The 20,834-nt window shown below is 47.7% G+C and overlaps 1 protein-coding gene across 1 annotated transcript in view; it reads left to right on the forward strand.

Annotated features, from left to right (window-relative positions):
• The window catches only part of SLC14A2 (solute carrier family 14 member 2), a 61,227-nt gene extending 42,873 nt beyond the window's left edge, over nucleotides 1-18,354 (forward strand). Inside the window, exons 11-20 of the mRNA XM_060119739.1 lie at nucleotides 3,831-3,953; nucleotides 6,328-6,410; nucleotides 7,464-7,623; nucleotides 8,414-8,603; nucleotides 8,925-9,053; nucleotides 9,943-10,135; nucleotides 12,895-13,042; nucleotides 13,677-13,811; nucleotides 15,141-15,190; nucleotides 18,154-18,354. Coding sequence (XP_059975722.1) covers nucleotides 3,831-3,953; nucleotides 6,328-6,410; nucleotides 7,464-7,623; nucleotides 8,414-8,603; nucleotides 8,925-9,053; nucleotides 9,943-10,135; nucleotides 12,895-13,042; nucleotides 13,677-13,811; nucleotides 15,141-15,190; nucleotides 18,154-18,354 — 1,412 coding nt within the window. The remainder of the gene's footprint in view (nucleotides 1-3,830; nucleotides 3,954-6,327; nucleotides 6,411-7,463; nucleotides 7,624-8,413; nucleotides 8,604-8,924; nucleotides 9,054-9,942; nucleotides 10,136-12,894; nucleotides 13,043-13,676; nucleotides 13,812-15,140; nucleotides 15,191-18,153) is intronic.
• The last annotated feature ends 2,480 nt before the right edge of the window (nucleotides 18,355-20,834 follow it).

The raw sequence follows: 20,834 nt of genomic DNA on the forward strand, positions 1-20,834 counted from the left end.
AGCTGCTAAGGTTTACCTGCAGGTTCTCAAGGACAGAGCTTCTCAGCACATAGGTAGCTGAGCCAAGAAAGCAAAGCCCTTAGTCCTCGAAGCAGACAGAGCGGGGCTGGTGTGGCTAGAGTCCTCAGGCCCAGGCCGTAAACATCATCATCTGTATTCTGCACCATGCCACACAGTATTATTTTTATGTGTGCCATGATGCTGGGGGGCGGGGGGAAGGGGAAGCTGGAAAGAACGCTCCAGAGTGAGTTATTGTCAAAAAAAAAAATGTGTTCTTGGGCTTCGGAACACCCAGCTGCCCTCTTCCAAGAAGATTTGGGGTTTTCAACCACCTGGTGTCATCTCTTGTTAACCAAAACAAATCACATCAAGCAAGATCTCTGTCTTCAGTGGCCTGTTTTATTCTCTCTCATTAACTGGGTTCTTCTATCCACTCATGAAGGATTTCTGGGTTTCTGGTTGGTTGGTCATAGACGACCAATCACTTTATCACATCTATAAACTTCCTTTCTTTTCTCCAGGTACTGCTGGAGATAATCAGCTCTTGCCCTGAAACTTCCAAATCCCTACACAACTCAGCTATTACCATCGTTAACCTATGAAAGACTCACTTTTATTTCAATATTTATAAAGCATTTAACATTTACAATGAGATATATTATTTTTTAATAGTTCATACCCCGAAATAGCCAACGGTTGTTCATTTTACTATTCAGAAATTAAAATGTGTAGGATAATTATCCCTCATTAATGTATTCAACAAATACTTCTGAGTGCCTACAATAGGCCAGGCTCATGCTAGGTGCTGGAAGTGCCAAGGTAAACCTCTGTAACCCAGGCTGTCAAGGATCCCACCATCCTGTGAAGGTGACAGACAGGAACACGAGGTAGGAATGGGTGATGGTAGGTATAAAATGCCAGGCCTGCCCTGACTTAAGGACCCACCCTGCCCAGAGCACAAGCTGTTCCAGAGACATGGCCTCCCTGAGGAGATACTGATATGAGCGCTGCAAAATTAGTTTCCCCAACATTTTTCAAGCATTAATTTCATCTTCATAACAATATGAGAACGAAATAGCAGGTACCCTCTGAAATATCTGTCATCATTCTATAGGTTGGGTTTGCAAGGTCAGCTCTACGAGGTCTGTATATCTCCTTCTGAGCGCCGTGCTTGCAGTGAGGGAAACTGTCGATGAGATTACTTGACTTGCAAAATGCCATGCAGAATGAGCGATGCTGGTTCCCCGCCAGTGTTATCATTGTTTTCTTTTTTCCCCACCACACCAATGGAACATTTATTTCTAGAGCATTTGATAGATGTGTTCATGATATTTTTGAAATTGCCTTTATCCATTATGAAAGCCCTGAGAATCTGTCCCAAAGGTAGTGGTAAGTTGCTATCCCTTAGCTTTAAGTATTTTCACAGCCTCAGGAAATGTGTTATCTTCTCTCCAATCTTCCTTGTGGCATCCTTCCCACCTGTCATCCTCACCGCTTGGCCGGCACATCTGGAAGGGCCATCGCCCTCCCTGGGTGGTTGGTCTACAGCTCAGCACTCCCGTCCTGCCCATGGGAGGTCCAGGAGCAGCACTATGTCAGACCACATTTGGGGCTACCTCCCCAATCACCCCAAATAAGAAAAAAAAATGTGTTCAAGGAAAAGAAAGATACACTTCATTTTTGTTTCTGTGGCTGGGACATCGATTCTGGGAACACGTAGCACTGTGGACCCTGACCCAGTTTCCTGGGCTCTGAGCAAGAAGCACAATCTAATTGCTGAAAGCAAAGGGCCAGGGCAGGAAACGGGAACCAGGTCTTCTGCGGCCATCTGTAGAGCAGCGAACTGGAAGTCTGGAGACCTGGGTGCAGCGCCTGGCTGTGCCATAATTAATAAATTATGTGACTCGGGTGGGGGGAGGTGATTTCTCTGGACATGGGAGGTAGACTGTGATCTTGAAGATCCATGCAAGTCTGAACCTATGATGCTAAGGTCAAAATATAGCTCTGCGCAGGGTGTGGCTAGGGTGGCTGACCCTTGGCACGTGAGAAATGAGAAGCATTGGGCCAGCAGAAGTGTCCTTCCAGCCTGGGAGGTGTACACTGTGGACTGGCTATGGGAGAATGACCTGCTTTGCCAGATGATGCAATAATACCCCCTCGGTCCTCACCCCCCCTGCCCAGAACCTATCTGCAGAGGTGCCCTAGGGCAGGCTGACATTCCATGTGTGTCTTAAGCACAGGATCAAGGGGGCTTCTCTAGCCTCTGGAGTTATGGCTCCATGGTGACCCACGGGCAGGGTGATGAGTGAAACAGGAGCTTTTTTCCCATCCCGAGCCTAGAGGGAAGGGACACGGTCATATGTGTGACCTTTCAATCTATAAGAGCATAGACAGAATACCTTCCTTGCTCACACATGTCCCACATACTCCGGTTGTTGGTCCTGCTATATTCTCAGCTTTGCTAATGTTGTTTCTACGTGAGCAGTGTGAACTAGACCAGTTTTTTCAAACTTTAATGTGCACACAAGTCAGTTGGAGATCTCGTTTAAAAAAAAAAAAAAAAAACTTATTCCAATTCAGTGGGTCTGAGATGGGACCTGAGAGTCTGCGTTTCTAACAAGCTCCCTTGGATGTCCGTGAAGCTGGTCCACAAACCAGACACTGAGCAGCAAAGCTGCAGAGAAGAGGACTGAGGGCTGAGAGCCACACGGCTCACTGTCTGTAGGATGCTTCAGAAATCATCTGAGCCTTGATTTTCCATCTTTTGGTGATAACAATGCCCAAGTGAGTTAACTTACAAAAGTGTGCAAATGTAGTAACAGTGTGAAAGCTCTCCACTATTCCAGGCAGCCACTTGATCATCTAACTCTAGACTTCACTGGAACCACAAGCAGAAAGTGTCAGACGTGCCTATCTCGGGGACCACCACGTACTCCAATTAGTCAGTGTGGGTCGGGCGTAGTAGGGTTTGGGACATGCATCATAACATGTGTCAGGTGACCTGACACTGTCAATTCTCAGACCCAGTTTGAGAAACCCTGTCCCGCGTGATAAGCTACTCTGTTCTCCACAAGGGTAGAAATGTTTCTTGTAGCTGATTCAGCTTCTTAGCTCCCCACAGAGCAAACCAATGTGCACAGAAATCACCTGGGGAGTCTTGTTGAACTGTAGATTCTGATTCCATCAGTCTGGGTGGAAACTGAGATTCTGCATTTCTAACACGCTCCCAGAGGAGGCTGGTGCTGCTGGTCCAGGGACTACACTTTGAGTAGCAAGACCCTAGATGAGAGGTTCTCAGCCCAAACTGCACATTAGGGCCACCTCCTAAAACATCTTGGGCATTAAAAACTCCAATTTTTAAAATTGGTCTGGGGTAGGGGTCAGGCATTTTTTTAAGCACCCAGGTGATTCTGATGTGCAGCGAGCACTGAGGACCCCCACACACAAACTCCCTCCCACAGGCGGAGGCCAGGGCACCGGCTGAAGGACGGGAACGGGCGGTCGGCTCGGGTCCACCACCCACGCCTGTCCGAGGCCGAGTGAAGGAGGTCCTAGAGCAGTGCATTACTGGGGAAACAAGGCAGGCTGGCCCGTCCGTATCTTGACACTGATAGGTGTCTGGGATGCAGTTTCCGTGAGGAAAGGAAGTGGAAGTTTCATAGGGAAGAATGGAAAAGAGGGATTTTTCCGCAGATAATGGTGCAATCACTGCTGCAGCTCAGACCACACTGCTCCTCTGGCTCCGCACATGATTTCCCTGCACTCTCTGCTTGCCTCTCGGGGGTGGTGCAGGGTGGGACACTGATCTGTCTTGTTTTGCCCGTGGCCAGGCAGCGCTGGGGAGCAGCCGCCCACGACGAGCCCAAAGGCAGATGAGGGCTCGGAGGCTGTGCACCCCAAGCCCAGGAACGTGTTCCACATCGAGTGGTCATCCATTCGCAGAAGGAGCAAAGGTGTGCGCTTCCCATCCCCACCCCGACCCCGCTCCCGGGTCCTTGATCTCCTCACCTCTAAAATGGGGACCATGGCAACACCTCCATCACAAGGCAGTGGGGAGAGCCACAGGGTGAGGTTCAGTCTCATCACCCCCGACCTCTGACCACAGCCACGGGTTCCAGGGTCTAGATGCCCCGGGGCAGGGAGACTGGAGCCACGACAAGCAGCTGACTCTGTCAGTCTAGGCCAAAAGGTTGCAAACTTGACTGCACATTGGAACCACCTGCATCTCATTCCCGGAAGTGCTCATCCAATTCACCCGGGAAGCAGCCTGGGTGGCAGAAGGAACTTTAAAAGCTCTCCATGAGGGAGTTCCCTGGTGGCCTAATGGTTAGGATTCGGCCCGTTCACTGCAGAGGCCTGGGTTTGATCCCTGGTCAGGGAACCATCCCATACGCCGTGCAGCACAGCCAAAATACAAAAAATAAAATAAAAATAGATAAAACTTTGCACTTTTAAAATGACCCCCAAAAAAGCTCTCCATGAGATTCTAATGTGCTGCCAAGTCACAACCACTGGTCCTGATGCTGGTCCTGATGCTAGACAGTGGTGATGTCTAGACAAGGGAACAGATGGAGAGCCCTGGAAGGGAGGGGCTCCCAAAGGCCAAGAGGAGGGTCCAGAGGGCAGCCAAAGCGGGGAAGCCAGAAACTTGAATTTGGACGCTGAGGACATGTTGTCTCAAACAGGGAAGAGCTGGCAGTGGGGGAGGAGTATGGGGTCAAGTGGGGGAGGGGTGTGGGGTCAGGTGGGGGTCTCCCCAGTCAGATGCATGGTGGGAGCAGCATCATGAAGACCCGTAGCAGAGGGGCAATCTAACTTTGCCCTTCAGAGAAGGGAGGCGACTTGGCCAGGGTCACACAGCTGGTGAGGGCATGGCAGGAATAAAACTGATTCCTGGGTTAGCGTCCTTTTACGATATCACATGCTTCCCAGAAGCATATGACTTTCTTGCCCCAGTTTGTCTGAGCCTCCTTGTTTTATACCCAAAGTAGCCAGCCAGAGAAACGGCCTGGGGTGGTCTGGGAAAACCTCATACACTGGGGAGAGGGCACCGAATTAAATCAAGGACCCCTTTAGCCCAGGAGTTTGTGTTTGACAGAGGCCCCAGGGCATCGTCAGGAAGAAAGCATAGTTTGCCTCAAAAAGTTAACAATCTCCCTGCAAACATATTCTTAGGAGAGTGGTTGGGGGCTGGGGTGAAAGAGGGCCTAGCAGAGAGCCCCACGCAAAGGAGCCTGGGAGGCGGGTTAGCGGAAGCTGCTGAAGAGCTGGTACTTCAGACAGAAGCAGAGAATCCATCAGGATATCAAACACACTAGCCTCAGAGTCTAGAGTCTTCCTTTTTGCTTCCTACTCTTCCTTTCAAACTTCCTTAATTTGTTTCTCTGGCATAATGTAACTTCCCAACCACACTGGTATTTGCAGTCCCTGCTCCTTCAGATGGGGGAGCACGGAGCCACTGACGTATCTCTTCTAGTGTTTAGGTGCCCTGAAACCTCACGAATGCAGACAGAATGGCCAATTGTCTGAAGATACAGGGCATTCTGAGCCCAGACAGGCATTCTCACACTTGACCACAAGAGGGCACCAGAGCATAAACAGCAAAACTTCCAAGGGCCGCCTTTCATGATACTTAAAACCTTTCTGAAATTACTCACCTTTACAAATAAATTATCTTGTAATAATGAAAAATACATTCAGAGCCACTTAATAACAGTTTTCTAGAATTACAAGGACATGCCAAAATCTGTTTCAAGTGGCAACATGGATATCACTTGTCTTAATCCAACAAGAAGCTGCTACTAAAATACCTAAAATTCTAAGACATACATCCTAAAAATACCAAAACAGCTGAGGTGATCCAGCTGGAAAGAGTTGTAGTATAATGTGAACACAGACCTCGTATAGTTCAGGCAGCTTAATGCTTTATGAGCAATAATGCCTCAGAAATACCAATCTTCGTGTTCATGTGGGAAAAGAACCCCAGGTTCAGGGCTCACAGACAGCTTTGTTTCCTCACCTAAAAAATAGGGGAGTTGAACAAGATCAGAGCCTCTTAACTAAAAGTCAGCTGAGTCTCTGAATTCCCTAAATTCTTGTAAAATGTCCAATTTACATGAAGATGTGCATTTTTTCCCCCGAAGAGCTTGCCCAATTGGATGCATGCAGTAGCAGAGGAGGGGGTCCTCCTGCCCCAGGCGCAGAGGCTGGGGCATCCTCACTGGAGTAGAAAGTGCTGAGTATTCCAACTTGAGCCTTGCAGGAAATTTGCTGCTAAGGTGCCAGGGTAGAGGTCCTAACAGATGATGTTCTCCCTGCCAACTCCAGTATTTGGAAAAGGTGAACACCAGGAAAGGCGCACCAAAGACCCTTCTCCCCACCAATACCGGAAGCCCACGGTCGAGTTGCTGGTGAGTAAAGAGTGGCCCGAGTCAGGGGCAGCGCCCACATCACAGAGTCCGCAGCAAGGTAGAGAGCTGAGATCCAGAAAAGACGTCCTCTGATTTAGGCAAACTTTTCTTGAGTTCATATTTCCAGAAACATAATTATATGGGATAAAGATGTCTACTTTTCAGTTTACTTTATAAAGTTTCATGTTTCTTTTAGTTTAATTACTTCTTATCCATCTTCCTCTGAATCCAGCATTCAAGCATTTAGGAAATAAGCTGGTGCCAATTTTCAAAACAGAACATTTACTTGTTTAATTTTATGGACAGTTAAATTTTAAAGACTAGACATGCTGGGGTGGGAGGGGATACTTTCTTCTGCAAAGAGTATGGTACAGTAGAAGTAATATTTGTTTTTTAAAAAGAATCTAAAAATATGTGGGTAAATCTAAATTCTATCATTTGACCTTGACCTTTGCAAATGAGAACCTCTCCATCCATGCCTGTGACCTCATCCACAGAATGAGGATAAAGATATTGTCTTGTTATACTACAGTCATGGGGACTGGTTCCAGGACCCCTGATGTGTACCAAAATCTGTGGATGCTCAAATCCTTTACATAAAATGGCATAGTATTTGCATATAACCTACGCACATCCTCTGGAATACTTTAAATCATCTCTAGATTACTTACAATACCTAATACAATGTAAATGCTATGTAAATAGTTGTAAGTACAATGTAAGTGCTATGTAAAAAGTTGCCAGTGTGCAGCAAATTCAAGTTTTGCTTTATGGAACTTTCTGGAACATTTTTTTTGAATATTTTTAACCCGAAGTTAGCTGAATCCACGGATGATACAGATGGCTGACTGTGCAAGGCTGTTGCCCATATTAAAAGAGGTAAAAGATCAAACAAAACAAAAGATATTCTGGTCTACAGGAACAAAAATGATTAAATAGCAATTTCACTAAATACCAAGTGGAAATCTTAGCTTGTCCCCAAGCAAGCAAGTCACTACTCAGTGTGAGAGGCTCAGAATGTGGGAGCTTCTTGCCCCTCTTGTTCCTGGACAGGATCTGGACACCATGGAGGAGAGCTCCGAGATAAAGGTAGAAACAGGCATCTCCAAGACTTCCTGGATTCAGAGTTCCCTGGCTGCCAGCGGGAAGAGGGTCCGCAAAGCCCTTGGGTACATCACAGGAGGGATGAAGGAGTGCGGAGAGGGACTTAAAGGTAAAGGTTCCATGAGAACAGCCCCTGCTCCTATCCCTAAAAACGTCCCCTCTGGTCGTCCCCCAGGAAACATGCTGCACAGATCTCTGTAGATGAGACCGAGTCCCATTCCCATGGATAGGATAGGGTAGGGTAGGATAGGAGTTTCACTCTTACGACACACACGCAGTGTCTCAGGATGTAAATGCCAATACATGTAGGTGTGCAAGCTCTCGGTTCTGAACATACGTAACAGTCATGTGCTTTCAAATATCCCCTCAGAATGTCACATTGTACACAACATTGCAAAGCAACGATACTCCAATAAAAATGCTTTTTAAAAATGAATGTCACATTGTAGGACTGGGATTCTAGAGCCAGCATTCTAGAAAAATGCCTGCCCTAGAGATGGATCATGGGAGAGCCGTGTCTACTATTCCAATAGGTTCCCGTTATCAATCCTCCAGACCTCAGGCCATGGGTTTGATGCCAGCTGGGCTCCAAGAGTTTTCTTTCTGGATCCCTGCTCTTGAAAATTCACGCCACTCTCACAGAGGCACAGGTCGCACAGGGTACCCATTGCCTGAATGGCAGCCTAAAGACCACAGCCAGCTCTCAGTGGGTCTGAAGGGTTTTCTGGGCAGTCAGATGCCCCCTCAGGTTCTTGGTTTACCCTCCTCTGTGGCAGATGACAGCAGGGAGCTGAACCCACCTTGGATGCCCAGCCTCCCTCACCCCCTCGCCCTCTGGGGCCTCGCCTAGAGGTGTAACAGCTGAGCCTTGACTGACGCCTTGACTGGTTCCATTTCAGACAAATCCCCAGTGTTCCAGTTCCTCGACTGGGTCCTCCGGGGCACATCCCAGGTGATGTTTGTGAACAATCCCCTCAGTGGCATCCTCATCGTCCTCGGCCTCTTCGTCCAGAACCCCTGGTGGGCCATCTTGGGCTGCCTGGGCACTGTGGTGTCCACCCTGACAGCCCTAATCCTGAGTCAGGACAAGTAAGTCCCAGGAAACCCAGGGTCCAGGGCTGAGACCACAGGTAGCTCCCCGTGGGGACATTCACCAGCCTCGCATCCTCACTGCCTGGCTCCCGGCTCAGAAACCCCTCAAAATAAGGTCACTAATCACTCAAAACAACTATTGCCTGGTTACTTTTAACAACCACACATTGTCTAGGGGACTGTGAAGGGTTGATGGTTTGAAGGGGTGTGTGGTCAGGCTCCGGCTGAGAAAAGCCTGACTCAGAAGGAAAATCAGGAAGGCAGCGCCCTGCGTCAGGCCTCGGGGAAGCCCTTCTTCACCAGCCCTCCCCCTCCCAGGTCCGCCATCGCAGCCGGACTTCACGGCTACAACGGGGTGCTGGTGGGGCTGCTGATGGCTGTGTTCTCGGACAAAGGCGACTATTACTGGTGGCTTCTACTCCCCGTCATCGTGATGTCCATGTCTTGGTAAGTTTGCTTCTGAGGCTGTGGGTGTAGATCAAGGGCTGCCAGGCTTTCTACCCCAACTCCGTGACTGTCTGTCCACACTGGAGTTTAAAGAAGCATTTCCTTAGCTTGCACATCAGAAACAGCCGCTAGAAATAATTACTGACGTTATACGGCAACAGCACCACTGTGCTAGGTGATCTGTACACAGTATCTCATTACATACCCTCCTTTACTCTTCATTTTTGTAAGATCTAAAAGAGCCCCTGGTCCTACCCCGGCAGAGCACAGGGAGGAGAACTGAGGCCCACAGAGGTTAAGAGCCATACTACGGGGTCCTGTCAGTGTCTGGAAATCTTCCCATCCCTCCTGCTCCCCCAGTGTTGCCCTGTCCTTGGGCACCCTGACCAGACGGGGACAACCTCCCAGTGTGGGCTGCAGGCCCAGCCCTGCCCAGAGCCCTCAGACGGCCAGGCTCCAGGTCCTCACTCACCTGCAGAAACCACAGGGCACCCCGGCCAGGAGCGCTCTCAGCTCCTCAACAAACATTTGTTGGATGATTGAATGAATATGATTCTCCTCACCATCAGCCACTTCTCCAGCCTGTGCTCTCTCCCCATGCCTGCGGAGGGAGCCACGCGGCTCTTCAGGGAAGTTCTGTGGCCCCCTGCCTTAGGACCTCCCCTGAAAGCCCTCCTTCTGAAGTTGAGTCTGGGCATCCACCCTGCTGCTGTGCAGGTGCAGAGGAAGGAGGTCCAGGGGAGGAGCTGCCCAGGACCAGTCCGTCTGGGAGAGGGAGCCAGCCAGCTGCTTTTCCCTGGGAAGGCACAGGGGGCCCCCTAAACCCACTCAGGCCAGTGTCAGGGCCAGGGGGCATCTTGAACAGCATCTCCTGTGCTTCTGCCCTCAGCCCCATCCTCTCCAGTGCCCTGGGCACCATCTTCAGCAAGTGGGACCTCCCAGTCTTCACGCTGCCATTCAACATCGCAGTGACCCTGTACCTGGCGGCCACGGGCCACTACAACCTCTTCTTCCCCACGACGCTGCTGCAGCCCTCCTCCTCCACGCCCAATATCACCTGGTCGGAGGTCCAAGTGCCCTTGGTAGGTATCGTGGAAGGTGGAAGGACAGCATCTGTCCAAACTCAGTGTTAAAGTGGCATTTACTTAGTTTGCATGTCAGAAACATCCATGGGTAACTATTACCAATTATATATATACCAATTACCAAATATATACCAATTACCAACTATTACCAATTATACTGTGCGAGACACTCTACCTCAATATCTTATTAGCCACCAGCTTTTTCTTTCCTCTTTTTAAGAGCTAAAAAGGCCATTTTTGGCCACACACTGTCCTATCATAGCACAGGGGGAGACTAAGGCCAGGTTAAGAGACTGCCTGAGGTCACATGGTTAATCAGTAAGGAGCAAAGTCAAGACTAGAGCTCCCACCTCCTGACTCCTAGACTTGGGTTCTTCTATCTTTTTTTTTTTTTTAAAGCCCTTTTGATGCTTTACTCCAGTTTCAATCCAAGCGACTCTGTGTATTTTTTTTCTCATTCAATGTCGTTGAATCATTGAAGACATGCACATCGCACACACTGCCATCTGTTGGCTCCACAAGTCTCTGCTCCAGCCTGGGGAGCTGCTTCCCCTTGCTCTCTGGGGCATCCTCACACTTTAAAGCACAGGTGTTGCTCCACTAAGAAATATCTATATAACAGAGATTTTTAAGCTTTTTGCAAGTATTCTGTATATACTGCTGGCCGCTGTCAGTCTGCCAAACTAAATAAGAAGCTACTCTAAAAGCGTTAAGTCAGCCTGGAGAACTATGCCCATCAGCCTTCTTTTCTAACTGGGCCCGTTTTCTCTGAGGTCCCCCTACTCTCTGTTACACTAAATGACTCCATAGGCTAGAGATCACTCTGAACTTTGTTATTGGCAATTCATCATCTAACCACAAAGCCACCTGGGCTTGTTGAAGGGAATTTGTGTCAGAAATAATGGTGCCTAGTTTCTCTGAACAGTTCAAGGAGACTATAGCATGGGGGGACAGACAGAGCCCTCCGTTTGTCCAAGACGCATTATCTAGGAAGAGACGTATTCACATTAGCCCCACCCTTGTTGGTGTGTGTGTGTGTGTGTGTCTGTGTGTGTGTGTGTGTGTGTGTGTACCTTCATGAGCCAAAGGTGAGAAAAGGTGCTGTTAGCAGTTCAGCCCCTCAGGCTTCCCTTTCGCGATATTCAACCAACCAGTATCTTTTGAAGAGAAATATGTATGACTGATTCACTTTGTTATAAAGCAGAAACTAATAAAATAAAATTTAAAAAAAGAAAAGAAAAAAAACTGCTCTAATTGGCGTGCTATGGGGAAATGGTGGTAGAAAAGGCAAGTTTAAGATATTTTGCATGCTCCAGACCACATTTTCAATTGAAAAGATAACTAGGAATTTTGTAAAAATGAAAAAAAAATGGAAAATACTGTACAAATGCTTTAGAACCCCCAAATTTCCAGGAAAGACAAATTCAATGTTTGGTGGTTATTCTTTAAGAAATACCTTTCTGGCCAATTTTGAATGGATTATGGTAAGAATGAGTATGTTTTGTCATTTTGACAATTATAACTAGAGCCTTGAGTTTTGGGGAAAGAAGTGGTAGATGTCAGAGAGAGGGTCTAAACCTCCCAACGATGTTGAGGCCCCACAAGCTCCTCTGATCTTTGGCGAGGGGAGAGCCTGCTGGAGGGTGCAACTGGCTGGGGACCGAGGACCCAGCACCGCTGCCTCTGCACCAAACCCTCTGCCTGTCCCGCCATCCCCTGCATGGCGATGCCGGAGCCCAGTCCTGTTCTCTGTCCTGGGATAACGGGGGACGGAGCCCAGAGGGTTGCCCACTAGACTACCCTGCAGTCCTGTCCCTGCACACTCTCGTGTGGGGCGAGGGCCCTGGAGCTACAGGACCTCCCTCCCCTGCACCCCAGGAGGAGTCCTCAGAGGACTTGGGCTGAGGGAAGAACTGCCTCATCATGAAATATACACAAGGGGAAGGACGGACCCCAGTGCATCCCAGCAGGGCCCAGAGCCCCTCCTGTAAGCGTTTCTTTGCTCAAGGGCCTTTGGCCAACCTTCCAAAACACAGGACCCAATCTCAGTCGCTGGGGAAGCCCATGTGCCCTGGATCCTTTTCCCAAACTCCAGAGTACGTGTGCAAGTGCCCACTCGACAGTGGACCCTGGCCTTCCTTTCTCATTCACACACAGGTCCGCTACCTGAGACACATGGAGGCCTAACACATCAGGGCACTCCTCCATCAGCCACCTGACAGGTTTATCAATAAAACCCACAGATGCCAGGACACCACCTGCCCAGGGGCTGCTCTGTGGATACGAGTCCATCTCCTCACACAGACGACTGCACAAACGTGACCACAGCTCAGACATGCTGTTCTTGGAAACAAAAAGGACCACTTTTCCATCTAATATTTAGCCTTCTCATCATGTTTTTAGCTTAAAAAAAATGTTACAAGAGTTTTTCAACCCCAACTTTGGTCAGACATCTATTACTTTTCGAATGCATAACACCCTCATTTGAAGTATTCAGTTTCTCTCCACTGAGAGTTTAGTGCCTTACACTCATGTTTCTAAATAAAGGAAATGACATTTTAACCCCTTACTGTTCTAAGAACTTAAGATTAAAACAATAAATCTTGTGTGCCTTTTAGAGTGAACCTATTTGAAAATATCTTGGAAAACTGTTGCAAAATATTAGTATGGAGGGTTTGGCCCCAAATCTTTTCCAGCCAAGCTTCAAGTTGTCTCTTTTGCCTCCATAATTGAATGTGCTCTTGTTGGACCGGCAGCTTTTGAGAGCCATCCCTGTTGGAATCGGCCAAGTGTACGGCTGCGATAACCCCTGGACTGGAGGCATTTTCCTCATAGCTTTGTTCATATCGTCACCTCTTATTTGCTTGCATGCTGCAATCGGATCCACCATGGGGATGTTAGCAGGTTAGTGTCATTATTAATTAATGGGCCCCTTATTAATGGGCCATAACGATGCTGTATCTGGGGCCTGCTCCAAAGAAAATGGTGCCATGTGTCTTCAGTGCTCCACCAGCTTATTCCTATAAACTGTCCCTCCTTCCATTACACCTGTCTTTCCATTTTGGGTGCTGGTGCCCTCCTACTCCCCTGAACAAAAGCTGTCCTCAGGAAAGGCTCTGGTGTTAGTCATTTCCACCTCAGTATAAATTAAAAGCTGAGGAGGAGTTGCTTCCAGGCATGTTTATATTTTAAGTCTTATCTCTAATCACATAAGAAGCATTTGTCCTCCATTAGAGAACATTAAGGTTCTGCTAACCCGCCTTTTTCTGGCAGGGAAGGGACCTTCTCTGGACTGCTCACTCAGACTTCAGATCATTACTCAAAAGGGTCTCTTGAACCCATACCAGGTTAACCACTGATATGCATGTGACTAAGGCCATTTGTTTCCTTTAGATGTTTTTTCACTGAATAGTCAGAAGTCCTTTTTATACGTACTTTGGTGTTGATAACTGGTCTGGGTTGAGGACTGTGGAGGGCTTTGGGGCTGGTGGGTGGGGCCACGCGACCCATACAGCACTCAGCCTGTCTTCTCCCCCAGCCCTCACTCTCGCGACACCCTTTGACTCCATCTACTTCGGGCTGTGTGGCTTCAACAGCACGCTGGCCTGCATCGCCATAGGAGGCATGTTCTACGTCATCACCTGGCAGACACACCTCCTCGCCGTCGCCTGCGGTGGGTACCGCCAGCGGGATTCCCTTTCCACCCCAGATGATGCCGGCATCCATGCCCACAGGGAAACCGCCCTGCAGAAATTCTGCTGGTCCTCCAAAGATAAATGGGAGGATGTGTTTGCTTTATAAAAGCATTTTTATTTTAAACTGTTTTGAATGGTCCTTTAGTGATTAGTACATTGAAAACTATTTTCACTGAACACTAAGTATTCAGCCACATGGAGACAGAGTTTTCAGATGGAGGTTGTTCGGTTGTTGCCCATGGGCTGTCTGATGTGATTGCTGATTTCCGTGCTGGTGACTGGAACTTTCCAACAGAGCAAGTCTTATGCAAATTAATCTTTATATGTGGAATTGGGCAGTTTACATCAGATACAGCAGTTAACCTTATGTGCCCAAACATTAACCATAGAACCTTCAAATAATGCTTGTAGGAATGCTGAAGAATGCGGTCAGGGCACTCAGTAAGTGTCTGATAAAGGTTTGCTGTTGTTAATATCCTAGGGACCATTGGGATGGTTTTTTTTTTTTTTTTTTTTTGTGGTATGCGGGCCTCTCACTGCTGTGGCCTCCCCCGCTGCGGAGCACAGGCTCCGGATGCGCAGGCTCCGGATGCGCAGGCCCAGCGGCCATGGCTCACGGGCCCAGCCGCTCCGCGGCATATGGGATCCTCCCAGACCGGGGCACGAACCCGTATCCCCTGCATCGGCAGGCGGACTCTCAACCACTGCGCCACCAGGGAGGCCCCATTGGGATGGTTTTAGTGGAGAAAGTGAGAGTTCAGAAGCAAAGCCCGATTACTGCGGCCCGTTTTCACGGAAGCTCACCTCTCACCAGCACTTGGGTCTTCCCAGTGGCCAGCCTAGTGGTACCCTCCACACACAAAGCCCAGAAGATGAGGCAGTAGGTGTATGTGGTCTTCCTCAAGCTTAAAGAATGCTGTTCCTCCCCGGAAACCCATATTATGTTAATAACTTGTGATGAAATATCACAGCAGGGAGTTCTGGGATTCACGTGCCTTGGCGGTATAGTAAAATGTTCATTTATGGTTTATGCTCCTAAGTGTTCCTTTGCTAGAATGCAAGGCGGTGGGACCCAGGAGAAATGTAACAGCTAAATTCTGGTCCTTTTTAACAAATTTCATCTGCTGTCTTAGTTGTACCAGAATTTGCATGGAATTTAACACTTTTCAAAGCTGCCAAGCAACAGAAACATAACTCGATTTTTTTTTAACCTGAGAGATAGCATTTGTGGCATAAAACGTATAGGGAGAGAATATGTAAACTCGAGGCACTCTTAGTCACCTGACTATTTCTTGGCTCTTTTGCAGCTCTGTTTGCAGCCTACCTGGGTGCTGCCCTGGCTAACGTATTATCTGTGGTGAGTCAACTTGGGCTAGGAATGTGCATTACACCCTCCCCTGTATTCTCTCAGCTCCCCAAACCCCTCCTCCAGGAACCCCTTCGCAATCCATCCCTCATGTCTCAAACCACACTTCCCTCCTCCACAGCCTCAGACAGAAAGAGCTGGTCTTCCAAAGTGTTAATGTCAACACTGGTCAATCAGATCCTGTGGTCAGTGGGCCAGTGGGGCTGCGTATAGAAGGACAGTCTGAAGAGTATTATCTTGTAAATCAGACTTGTTTCTTGTAAATTTCTTGTAAATCAAACTCCTCTACAACTAGTTTTAAATCTTCATATTTAATTTTCTTCCTGTGTTTCTAAATCATCTACCTAAGTAGCTTGTGGGCCAGTGTACATCTTTGTTCACCCCATAGCAACTACCAGGGAGTCAGGAGTCACGAGGCAAGGCTTCCAAGAGGACAGGAAGCCAAGCCCGAGAGGAGCTAGCGGCTGAGGGCCTGTGCAGCAGTCTGAGAACCCTTCTTTGCCTGAGCCCCAGTGCAGGTGGTGTGTGAGGTCGGGGGAGCCACATGGCCAGCCCATCCCCCAACACACACAGGAGGGACACTGGCCCCATCGCAGAGCGCACAGGGCTCAGCCTACAGCCGATGCCTCCCCCTCCATAAAGTTTCAAGACACAGCTCACATAGGCAACCAGGAAAAGTCCCATTGGTCCTGCAGGTGAAGGTGGAGGTGGGCATTCCACTAACCCCTGTTTAAATCCCTCCTCCCTCCTCAGTGAAATTGGGTGGTTTGGACAGAGCATAGGAAGGAATTTTGTAAGCAATAGAACTGGACTTCCCTAGCACCATCCTGTGTCCCCCAGTGGACTAAGTCCCCCTCTGGGCCCCATCACATTTTGTGTACGTATCTGCTACGACGCTTGACAACATTGTGACAAGTCTAGTACACACCAGTCCTCTTCCACCTTCAGTCCTTGTGCTCCTTCTGAACAGGGGCCCGGCTGTATTCTTATCTTTATCTCTAGTACCTATTATAGTGCCCAGCTCATAGTAGGTGCTCAAGAAATGTGGAATGAATGAAACCCTAAGGTAGTAACTCCCCACCATGGGATACATTAGAGCTGGGGTTAGATAGCCGACCATCAGAAACGGGATGGAGCCTGGCCTCTGAGGCTCCTGTCTGCCCCAGGCTTTCCCACCTCTTCTTGCCCCCATCCTTTCACCCAACTGTCCATCCAGTAAATATGTGTCACGTGCCTTCCTTGGACAAGGTACTAGAAGGGATGCAAACGGGACACTTTGGTTCCTGATCATAGGAATTTACAGGGTAACTGGCCCCTTCATCTTGTGCAGAGAAGTTACAGGTTATATCACTCTACCTAGACATTTTTCAAAACAAAATCATGTTTATTTTCTGTGTGCCTACTATGTTTAAGACACTGTACTGCCCACTCTCAGGGATACAAAAAAAGTGCAGGCTATTAATTCACTCTGAAGGAATTTCCAGTCTCCTTGAGGAACAGGATATAAAAATGCTGAATGACATTTATGAGACCGTTCAAGCCTCCACAGAAGAGGGCACTTAGGAGCCACACAATTTTGCTTTCTAATCGGCTCCTGCATGTGCAGCCCCGTATATTCAACAGCACTGCCCTCTGCTTCACGACAATGACCACAAACTGAGGACCATTTACTGAGCACTTAGTATGCACTAGGCACCAACTCTGAGTAGATATCTTTATCCCAACTTTGCTGTTGAGGAAATAGTTGTCAGAAAGAGGAAATGGTTCCAACAAGATAACCAGAGCTGAGTTTTGGATTTGGGTCTGTGGAACTCCCAGCCCACATCCTTCCCACTGTAGGGCTTGAAGGAGATGCTTTCCAAAACACCCTATGCAGTCTTAGCAGGGCTTTGGTAAGACTCGCGGAGTGGAATTCTTCAGTCATGAGTGTTCCCTAAGGCTACAGTTCTGGTACCAGGCTGTCATTGCTCCTCCTTAAGTCCCACCCAACAGGACCATCTTTGAACACACACCAACTGGAATCACTCCTTCAATGGTGCTCCCTGAGGCCTTTACTTCTTATGATAAAAGGAGGTTTGGGGGAGAAGGGGCATTGATTTGATTGGCTTCATATTTGAATTTGTAGGCTCTTTGCTAACAAGCTATCCAGGTTATCTCAAATGAAGAGTGGGGAGGGGTATTTAAAAGCCTCAGGGCATCTTAAGGTATAAAAAACAGGGGAACATCATGAGAAAGGCTGTTGGGAATGGGAGAGCCCTTGAGGAGAGAGGTAGCTACTCCTGATCTCCAGCTCCCTGGGACTAGGATGTGACATCTCTGCTTCTCTCCATATGTCTGTTCTGTTGCTGTGTCTCTCTGGGATGGGTTTCTTCCGCTGCACAGAGGCCCCCAAATATTCACCCAGCACTGGTTGGCTCTCTAATTTTTTCAGATCGAGTCTTTGGACACAGTCTCTGTATCTCTTAGCTCAAATTCTCAAGACAGTGTTTCTATTCCCAGGTATCCTGCTTATGGGAAGCTGCATTTGGGTCAGGTGCTTATCTCTAGTGCAAGCAGACATGACCAAGGAGAAAAAGGTTTTGAACAAAAAATGGCTGCTGATGCTGTTCCTTCAACAGGGGCTTTGGGAGAAGGTGGGGAATGGCCACAAGTCCTAGAGTGGGAGGTAGAGCCTGGCCAGACACCCAAGACAAAATATGTCTTCTACATAAAAGCATATTATAAGAGGGTTCCAGCAGCTTCATTTTGAAGAATATGTGTTCCCTGTTACAATGCAGACTGACCCCAATGGCACAATTTGATTAATGTTGGTCATGAATTAAGTATTATTCTGCTAAGTGCCCACCAAGCCTCCCCTCCTCCACCCAGGACCCTAGGTGATTGTGAAGGGCCGATGAGACGAGCACAGGCATCTGATGTAACCAAGGCTTCTCTTGTGGTCCCCCTCCCCCCAGTTTGGATTACCGCCCTGCACCTGGCCCTTCTGCCTCTCGGCACTCACCTTCCTGCTCCTGACGACCAACAACCCGGCCATCTACAAGCTCCCGCTCAGCAAAGTCACCTACCCAGAGGCCAACCGCATCTACTACCTGTCCCAGGAGAAAAACAGAAGAGCATCGACCATCACAAAGTACCAGGCCTACGATGTCTCCTAAGTTGTCCTTTCCAAAACATGTCACTGTAAATTCAGCCTTCAGCAGGCTGTCCAGGTCCCCAGGCTGAAGGCCACTTAAACTCTCCTTCTGATGGTTCTGTGATTCTGCCCCCAAGCAAGCCTATACCCCAGTTATTCCCAAGAACAGGGAAATAAGCGTGCAGTCCCTATTCAGGAAGTTCTCTGTTCTAAGATGCACAATACTTATTAAAAACATGGTTAATTTAGACCTTATACCTATAGCTCACTCCATAAGGGCTCTCTTTGTGGGGAATTTTCTCTCTTTCATGAAATAAGCCACACCCCTAAAGAGAACTCACCAGGAAGGGGACAGAGATGGGTGACATTTTTAGCCAACTCAGTCATTTAATGCAGTGACGTAGTGTCAGGAAATCAGTCTACAAGGCAAAAGGGCAGGTCTACCCCCAGCTCTGCCATGAGTGAACTCCAACAACTTGGGTGGGTCCATCCCCCCTCTCAGCCTCAATTTCTTATTGGTTTCATGATGAGGAGGGGCCCTACAGTCCCTTCTACCTCATAAGTATTGATTCTTCTCTTTCCTATAAACTGAAAAAATCAGCATGACCAATAAATAATTACTTTAAGTAAAAGATGAAAGGGCTATCTGGAGAAGAGGCAGGACAATTTTAATGTTGTATGGAGATTTATTCTTGAGTCATGAGATGTTCTCCAGACTTGGGATTAGGAACCTAAGTTCACTGGAAATGCCAACATGCCTTCCTTTATGTAAAAAATATTACTAGAAATGTCATCAGATGAAAATTGATCTTTTTCAACATTTAAATCATATTTTAAACAAATGTGTTTCCTTTTGTAATATTCATAAGCATACTCTCATTAAATGTTTAAGGTTGCAAGTTGGTGTCAGGGTTTTCTTAAAATTGGGCTCACCTACATTGTCCACACCATGCTCATTTGAGGGGTTTTCCATGGTCAAGGATGTGTTTGAAAAGAGATGAGGATGAATAGATAAAATGCATTCTTACCTCTTTCCACAGAATCACTTGCCACCAATTCTGTCTTAACACTGAAAAACAACAGCTATGTATTCACTGTAATGACTGTATTACATAAAGTCCAAAACAATAAAAGATACCTCTTCCAAAAAAAAAAAAGAGAGAGAGAGAGGAGGGTGAGTTGAAAGTTATCAGAAGAAGGTTTGATTTGCTTACAAAGGGAATTATACAGTAATGACCGTGGTCATTGTTTTCTGTTTCAGTTGAAGTGCAAGTTGTTGCAACCCATCTCATTTCTTAGGGGATAGTCTTGCACCCTAAAATTACTAATCCAGCCCTTCTTGAATGGCCAGTAACTCTTGTTATTTAGTTGCTCTGGTTATAGCATTGAGCTCCTAAAACACAGGGTCCCTTTGTGGGAAGCCACGTGGCTCAGCCTTCCCACCCCTCCCGCAAAAGACAGGGATGAACCACTTATAGTGCCTCAGTGCCCACCCCCTGCACCCTTCCAGGTTAGCATTGTGGGGTGAGGACATAAGGCGGGAGATGAGGGAAGGAAACAAGGGTGAGTGGACAAACTATAAATCCATCATTTAGCAAAAGCTGGTGTCTACGTTTATATTTTCTTTCCTCTGTCAGCCCTGAGATCCCAGCCCTCTTCCATCAGCCCAAGAATACTTGGCTGCCTATTTCTCTTCCAGATTATATCTAGCCAATTATGGCTTCTCCAGGAAAACAGAACACTTCTCGCTGGAAACAAATGCCCCACATCGGAAACGGGAACAAGTCACACTCCAGAGGCTACCTCTGAGTTTGTGATCACACCTTGAGGCCAAGAAGGTCTCAGCCTCTATTTTCATGACCAGTGAGTTATGGCTGTCTGAGGATCAAGCATCCGAGAATTTCACCAGAAGGCTGTTTATGCTCACAGCTCACTCAGCTGCCCCAGAACCTCTAAGTGATAACATAGAACAATTAAAATACCATTTTCATGCATTTTCCACCAAAGTGTTATAATCTGGTTTTATTAAGAGCAGGAAACCCTCCACATGCATGCCATTCTGATTATTGACCACTAACAAATCCATCAGCTGTTCTAATTATTTTAATATCCTCACCTATAAAGCAAGTTGAGTTGGCCCAGGATACCAAGCCAAGGTGGAAATAGATGGGATAAAAGAATTTGATTTACAAAATGTATGACATCTAGAGGCTACCAAAGTAGTTCTTCTCCTCCAGCCCTTCAATTCCATGTCAGCAGTGGAGAGGGGAGACAGCTCCAACCAGCTCCTGAAAGCTGGTTACTCAATTGGCATATCCCTCTGGTGCCACACTTAGTGACATCACCTTGGTAGCTGGAAATTGGAGAGGGTGGGAGTATTTACATCCCAGAAATTACAAATCTGAGCTTTGTTTTCCCGGATGGAGAGCTCACCAGCACATCACTGACACGTCAGTTTGGTGAGAAGGAACGAATGTAGGTTTCCTAACCAGAGACTCCAAG

Source organism: Mesoplodon densirostris, chromosome 15 (assembly GCF_025265405.1).
Source record: "Mesoplodon densirostris isolate mMesDen1 chromosome 15, mMesDen1 primary haplotype, whole genome shotgun sequence".
Taxonomy (NCBI): Eukaryota; Metazoa; Chordata; class Mammalia; order Artiodactyla; family Ziphiidae; genus Mesoplodon; species Mesoplodon densirostris.